At 49.9% G+C, this 7,981-nt stretch overlaps 1 protein-coding gene across 1 annotated transcript in view; it reads left to right on the top strand.

Annotated features, from left to right (window-relative positions):
* The window catches only part of Irgc (immunity related GTPase cinema), a 3,293-nt gene extending 2,344 nt beyond the window's left edge, over positions 1 to 949 (top strand). The window contains exon 2 of the mRNA XM_015497110.2: positions 1 to 949. This exon is cut by the window's left edge and continues 774 nt beyond it. Coding sequence (XP_015352596.1) covers positions 1 to 713 — 713 coding nt within the window. The 3' untranslated portion in view covers positions 714 to 949.
* Positions 950 to 7,981: the final 7,032 nt, after the last annotated feature.

Below are 7,981 nucleotides of genomic sequence, written 5' to 3'. Positions count from 1 at the left end.
TCATGTCCACCTGGGAGCACGAGCTGCCCGCCCACCGGCGCCACGCTGGCCTGCTGTCACTGCCCGATATCTCCCTGGAGGCTCTGCAGAAAAAGAAGGACATGCTCCAGGAGCAAGTGCTCAAGACTGCCCTGGTGTCGGGGGTCATCCAGGCCCTGCCGGTCCCCGGACTGGCCGCTGCCTACGATGACGCGCTGCTCATCCGCTCGCTGCGCGGCTACCACCGCAGCTTCGGCCTGGACGACGACTCGCTGGCCAAGCTGGCCGAGCAGGTGGGTAAGCAGGCGGGGGACCTGCGCTCCGTCATCCGCTCCCCACTGGCCAACGAGGTCTCACCCGAGACGGTCCTGCGGCTCTACTCTCAGACGTCAGATGGCGCCATGCGGGTGGCCCGGGCCTTTGAGAAGGGCATCCCTGTGTTCGGGACACTGGTGGCTGGTGGCATCAGCTTTGGAACCGTCTACACCATGCTCCAGGGCTGCCTCAATGAGATGGCCGAGGATGCCCAGCGGGTCCGCATCAAGGCCCTGGAGGAAGACCAGCCCCCGTCCGAGGTCAGCTTGGAGGCAGCTGGTGACAGTGGAGTGGAAAAGCGGGGATCTGGGGAGGGAAATGGCGAGGACGCCCCACTCTCAGCCCGCAGGAAGCTCGGCCTCCTTCTCAAGTACATTCTTGACAGTTGGAAGAAGCGTGATGTGGCTGAAGAAAAATAAAAGTGCAGCCCCACCCCTGCCTCACCCCCAGACCAAGTCTTAACAAAACCAGCCAACCAACCAAACAAGGCCAATGTGGTGAAAATGAGACCTGCAGTTGCTGAGGGCTGGGGCGGGAGGCGCTGGGGGACTAGCACTTGCTGTCTAGGTGGGGGCGGGTGTGGTGGACCGGCAGGAGGGAGGCAGGGAGGCTGGCCCCAGTCTAAGAGGGAAATACTGAACCCCTGGCACAGGAATTGACCCTGGAGGCGGGGGGGAGGTCAAGGTTCTGGTGGTGGGCCCAAGGTGCCTTGGTGTGGTGTCTGTCTCCCTGGCCCCCACGTGGCCAAGGGGGATTTGTGTGGTGGGACTGCACTGCCTGGTTCCAGGACAGAAGCCAACTGTCAATGGCTGTGGGTGGCTGAGAAGTGGCTGAGTCCTGCTAAGGTACTTAGTTATTTAGTGCTGGGGATTGAACTCTGCTTGCACACTCTGAGCACATGCCTATCACTGAGGTACATCCCAGCCCCTGGCATGGACTTAGTTCAATCCCATGTCCCTTTCTGACAACCCCAGTATCTCAAAATCCACCTCTGGAGAGGCAGCCAATAGGTGCCTGGGACTGGCACAATGGTGCCTAGCAACAGGTCAAACAGAGGTTGGGGACAGCAGGCATCCTAGGCCTGCCTTGCTGCCTAGGGATGACCTGGGCAGGGGTGGCAGGGAGAGGGAGGCCAGGTGGCCTTGGGGTTCTCCTCAGAATGGGGCTTGGGCAAGACCAAAGTGAGAGGGCCAGAGGATGGTCTCCATGAGCACCCAAAAAGCAAGCAGAGGCAAGGGCCCAACTCCATGCCCAGACCTGAGCCTCTTGCAGAAAGATAGCAGTCCTATCTCTTGAGTGTAAAAGCGTGTGGCAGTGTGTCTGGTGTGTCTGCAACTGGGAGGACTCTTATGGGGACTTACCTCTCCTCTACAGTAGGCTGTGGAACAGAAATGGGGACTAGACTCCCTTTGGAGAGTCCCAGGGATGCCTGGCTGGGGTGGAGGGAAGGCGGCAGCCCCTGCCATGTTGGGGAAGCAGTTCCTGGGGAGCCGAGTCCTCTCCCAGGCTCTGCCCTTCACGTGAGGCTGAGGAGGAAGGCTGGGCCAGGACCAGCCTTGGAGGTCACACTGGGGGAAAACCCTCAAGATTCTTGAAGCTCTCAAGAAGGTTCCGGAGATTGTGTGCAAGGCAGATGGCAGAGGCAGTACTGTGGTGCAAGGTGGTGATCTCATCCCTAGGTGCTGGCAGAGTTTCAGGACCTGGCGATAATTCTAGTCTCAGATTACCCCTAAACTCTAGGAAAGAGTTCTAGATTGAGGGTCCAGTTTCTTCCTGGGGGATTTTGGGGGTGGCAATTCCTACTGCTTTGCAATAGAACTCTCCTCTTCCTGGGAGGCCTCTGCCAGAACCACTTGGGGTTCACATGGGCTTTTCTGTATACAGAAAAGGAGGGGTGTGGGGGGGATCATGGTAGGGAAATCCCAGACCTTGAGATGCTCCCGGATCTGTGTTCCAGACCAGTCCACATCTTCAGGCCCTGTGGACCCTCAGACATTATCCCAAATGCGTGGCATCCTGGCTCCATCTGGGATTTGGTTGGAAAGGTCAGGAATGAACACTGCATGCCCTCAACACTGGTTCCAAGGTTAAGAGGAACAGAGTAGGCTAGGCATGGTGGTGCATGCCTGTAATCCCAGCAACTCAGGAGGCCAAGGCAGGAGAATCTCAAGTTTGAGGCCAACATCAGTAAAAAGCAGGGGTGGAGAGGGGGCACACGCGCACACAAAAAATGGGACACAGTGAGTTACTTTTCTCTCTGTCCCCCCTGCAGTCCCCTCAGCCAACTTGTTCCCATATCTGTGCCTTTCACTTCTCTCTCCCCCATCCCCATCCAGATATCCACAGTCCATTCTAGCTTAGGCTTTCCCCTCTCCACCCAGGTTCATCTCATTCCAGATAAGGCCACAGAAGGATCTTCCTCCCCTGCTCAGATCTTTTGTGGCAAATCACAGATCATCAAACTGCCCAGCCCAATGTTCAAGGCCCTTTCCCAGATGGCCCCTACCTAACCCTCACCAAAGCAAAACTGAGTGGGCTCTGAGGAGTTGGCTGTGCATTTACAAGTGAGAACTGACACCTGCATTCTGTCCTAATCCTCACAGAAAGGGGACAAAGGTTGCAGTGGGGATGGGACCTGCCCAGTGTCACCCAGCAAGTCCCTGACATGGCAGGGACTAGATGCAGTCAAGCAATCCCAGTATGTCTGCACTGGCTGTCCCCATCCACCATCCCAGTGAGGACACTAAGGCCCAGATGCAGGACAGGGCTTGCCTAGCCATTCGCTGCGGTACCTGAGCAGATGCAGGTACTCAGAGGCCAGGCTGTGAGGGCGGGCCACGTTTCCACTAATGCACCAGATTCGCTGGGACGCTCTTCGGGTCTGCAGCACCCAAAGGTCTTGGCATGTAGAGGGTGTCCATGATCAGGGGTGTGGGAGTGATATGGCAAAAGGACCCTGAAAGAGCTGGTTTATGTCCTGGCTGTGGAGGAGGCTGAAAGACATTTAGCAGGCGTTTTTCACCCTCCTGGGCCTTTTCCTCTTCGTGAAATAGGGATTTACTGAAATGATTCACGTGGTTAGAACAGGGACCAGCACAGAGTAAATGTGAACGACTATGAGCCATGATGAAGGTCCTAGCTCATCACTGACTTATATTGTCAATCACAGTGCCTGGTGCATTGTAAATACAAAAAAAAAAAAAAAACATTTAAGTTTGAATTCTAGGATCAGAAGCCCTCAGATCCATTCCCATCACCCCACTCCCTAGCTGGCAGTCTTGGGCAAGTTATTCATCCTTTTGCTGCCAAACACGGATAGCAGAGAATCTTCTTTCCTAGGCTATTATGAGCCAGGAGTATCTGGCAGTGACGGAGAAATGTTAAAAAAAGCACTTAACCCGGCATATTGTTACTCTCCAGTACTATTACTGCTAAAGCCCCAAATGCTTTGGATATGGTTGTGATTCTACTTTTATGCTTTCTTTTTAGTTTGGTCTTGAGGTTTCCTTGAGAGTGGACTATGTCAGGATAGCCACCCTCTAAGAGGGCAAAGTCAGTTCAAGTGTGTGTCAGGTGAGACACAATGAGGAGGCAAACCAAAATGCACAGAAATTTATTACAGAGAAGCTAATGAGAAGTCTGGAGAAGGCAGCCAGCCAGCAGGTGGGGAGCATGGGGAAGACAGAGGACCTGTGGACTGGGCCCGGGCTGAGGCTCACGGCTGTTGTGGGTTGGCTAGTTTAAAACAAGCTTGAAGAGCGAACTCATTTACACGACTCTGATGTCCCGCCCCTTGCAGGTGGTTTCAAGGACAGCTGCCGGGGGGACCTGTTGGGTTTTGGGTCAGTGGGATAAGGAACAAGTGGGCTCTATCATAAATAAAATGGAGGGGAAGTTTCACCAAGCTGGAGTGATAAGGTACAACTGAATTTCAAAACTTCTGTCAGGGCTAAAACCAGATGCAGAGGAGCAGAATTGTCAGTAATAGGCATGCAGAGGCCTCTGGAGAGAGGGCAACCCAGAAGATACTACCTTATCTGTCCTACTGAAGGTCAAGAGCTGAAGACCAAGAACCAGGGGTCTGAAAACCCTGGCAAAGCTGAGCCAAGCCTCAGCCAGTTCAAGATATTAATGCTGTTGCCAGAGGAGGTCAGGGCTCTGAAGGCCTTCAAGATGGGAGCCTGCCAGCAGTCGCTGCCAAGTCGCAGTCACACTTCATTTGCTGGAGAGTCAGGCTCGACACTGGCTGAGATGACTCTGGCGAGCTGACCTTTCCAACACCACCTAGGGGCTGGGAAACCAAGACCCCTGCTCAGCATGCATGGGGTATGGTGGAAAGGACTGTGGAGCGGCACTGTACCTGCTCCCCAAGTACCCCAAAGCCATCATCGAGGGCCTGCTGGGTACAGTCACACCCTCCTGGAAGGCTGACAAGACGGTGGGTGGTGCTAGATGCACCTCAGAGCATCTCACTACATGTGTGACTAGCTAGCAAGATCCTGCAGCAGGTGATGATATGATTCTATGCCTAGAAGACCCAAAAAGCTCCACCAGAAAACTTTTAGAATTAGTAAATGAATTCAGCAAAATAGCAGGTTATAAAATCAACACCCATAAATCAAAGGCGTTTTTGTATATCAGTGACAAATCCTCTGAGAGGGAAATGAGGAAAACTACCCATTTACAATAGCCTCAAAAAAAAAAATACTCGGGAATCAATGAAAGAGGTGGAAGATCTAAACAATGAAAACTACAGAACCCTAAAGAAGTCAAAGAAGACCTTGGAAGATGGAAGAATCTACCTTGCTCTTGGATAGGCAGAATTAATATTATCAAAATGACCATACTACCAAAAGCACTATATAGATTTAGTGCAATTCCAATCAAAATCCAAATGGCATTCCTCATAGAAATAGAAAAAGCAATCATGAAATTCATCTGGAAAAATAAGAGACCCAGAATAGCTAAAGCCATCCTTAGTAGGAAGAGTGAAGCAGGTGGAATCACTATACCAGACCTTAAACTATACCACAGAGCAATAGTAACAAAAACAGCATGGTATTGGCACCAAAACAGGCTGGTAGACCAATGGTACAGAATAGAGGACACAGAGACAAACCCACATAATTACAGTTATATTAGACAAAGGTGCCAAAAACATACATCGGAGAAAAGGTAGCCTCTTCAACAAATGGTGCTGGGAAAACTGGAAATCCATATACAACAAAATGAAATTAAACCCCTACCTCTCACCATGCACAAAACTCAAAGTGCAGATGCTATGTTTTCAGAATTAAACCAGAGACTCTCCATCTAACAGAAGAAAAAGTAGGCCCTAATCTTCATCATGTTGGATTAGGCCCCAACTTCCTTAATAAGACTCCTATTAGCACAAGAATTAAAACCAATAATCAATAAATGGGATGGACTCAAACTAAAAAGTTTCTTTTCAGCAAAAGAAACAATCTGTGAGGTGAATAGAGAGCCTACATCTTGGGAGCAAATTTTTACCCCTCACACATCAGATAGAGCACTAATCTCTAGGGTATATAAAGAACTCAAAAAGCTAAACACCAAAAAAAAAAAAAAACAAACAAACAAACCAAATAACCCAATCAATAAATGGGCTAAGGACATGAACAGACACTTTTCAGAAGAGGATATTCAATCAATCAACAAATATATGAAAAAATGTTCATTATCTCTAGCAATTAGAGAAATGCAAATCAAAACTACTCTAAGATACCATCTCACTCCAGTCAGAATGGCAGCTATTATGAAGACAACAATAAGTGTTGGCGAGGATGTAGGGAAAAAGGCACACTCATACATTGCTGGTGGGACTGCAAATTGGTGCAGCCAATAAGGAAAGCAGTATGGAGATTCCCTGGAAAACTTGGAATGGAACCACCATTTGACCCAGCTATCCCTCTTCTCAGTCTATACCCAAAGGACTTAAAAACAGCTACTACAGGGACACAGCCACATCAATGTTTATAGCAGCACAATTCACAATAGCTAAACTGTGGAACCAACCTAGATGCCCTTCAGTAGATGAATGGATTAAAAAATGTAGCATATATACACAATGGAATATTACTCAGCAATAAAAGAGAATAAAATCATGGCATTGCAGGTAGATGGATATAGTTGGAGAAGATAATGCTAAGTGAAGTTAGCCAATCCCAAGAAAACAAATGGCGAATGTTTTCTCTGATATAAGGTGGCTGACTCATAGTTGGGTAGGGAGAGGGAACATGGGAGGAATAGACAAACTCTAGATAGGGCAGAGGGGTGGGAGGGGAAGGGAGAGGGCAGGGGGTTAGCAATGCTGGTGGAATGTGATGGACATCATTATCCAAAGTACATGTATGAAGACATGAATTGGTGTAAACATACTTTATACACAGAGATATGAAAAATTGTGGTATATATGTGTAATAAGAATTATGATACATTCCAGTGTCATGTATTTAAAAAATAAAAGCAATTTTAAAAAAAGAAGATCCTACAACAGGGTGAACACTTCTACCTCCCCTGTTTTGAGGTAGCTAAGGACTCCATTACCTCCCACAGCCACTACCCCAGCACCTTCTCCAAAAGACTGCTCAGCCACATTTGGGATGGCTGTGGGCAATAGCTAGGGGGTCAGTTGCAGGCTCTGGAGACTTGGATCCTTAAGGGATTGTCTACCCCTTCCCCTTCATCTTCCAGCTGAGGCTCAGAGTGGGAAGAGGGGTTGCCCAAGGCCACACTGTGTGACTGAACCAAGCCCCACTGTGAAATCCTGCTTACAGCTGCCATTTCCTGAGACGTGGCTCTTGTCAGTCACTGATGACAGAGAAAAATAATGTAAATGTCTACTGTCCTATGTAGAATTGAATTTGGGACTTAATGGTTAAAGAAAAACGGGTAGGTATACTAGCTCCTACGTTTGCAAAGTCAGAATAGTGCAGATGCTGTTTTCAGTTTAGATCTGGCAATGCAACAATTACCACACACCTTGCTTTATAGACAGGGAGAGAAGCCCAGAGGTTTGGTAACTTGCCCAAACCCACAGAGGCAGTGAGGCTGGGATCTGAACTGAGGCAGCCTGACCCCGGGGCTGCCATTTTAAAGTCACATGCTGTGCTCAAGGCAGGTGCTGTGCCCAGGCAGCTGTCGGTATGACAGAGCTCTAGCAGGCACTGAGGGAGGGTGCTTGTTTGCAGAAGTGGACAGCATGAAGGAACCCAAGGTCTCCCTATTCTCCACGGTTGGATTGGGCAAGGGCAACTTCCCATGGCTGGAAAAGATGATGGTGAAGGGACTGAGGAGCCACAGGCAGCATTTCTGGTGCCCATGCCCAACATCTTGCAGCCCATCCTAGAGGAAGCTTTCCTGCAGCAGCACATCTGGCTGGTGGCCACTGAGGTCTGCAGCATCAGCCTGAGTGCCATGCCGGTGCACAGGGTGCGGCACACCCTTGCCAACTCCCTCAATGGTCGCTGATTAGCAGATAGGCCAGCTCGGTACAAAATCTCAGCAGCGGGGCTGGGAATGTGGCTCGGTGATTGAGTGGTTGCCTAGCATGTGCAAGGTCTTGGGTTCAATCCCCAGTACTGCAAAAAAGGAAAAAAAAAAATCTTGGTGGCAACTGGGCCTCTGGACCAAGATCACCAAGGAGCTAGTAGAAGAAATGGGAGGC

The sequence above is a fragment of the Marmota marmota genome, unplaced genomic scaffold (assembly GCF_001458135.2).
Source record: "Marmota marmota marmota unplaced genomic scaffold, marMar, whole genome shotgun sequence".
NCBI classification, from domain to species: Eukaryota; Metazoa; Chordata; class Mammalia; order Rodentia; family Sciuridae; genus Marmota; species Marmota marmota.
Note: the sequence above shows the minus strand (reverse complement) of the source record. Positions and strands in the feature narration are given on the sequence as shown.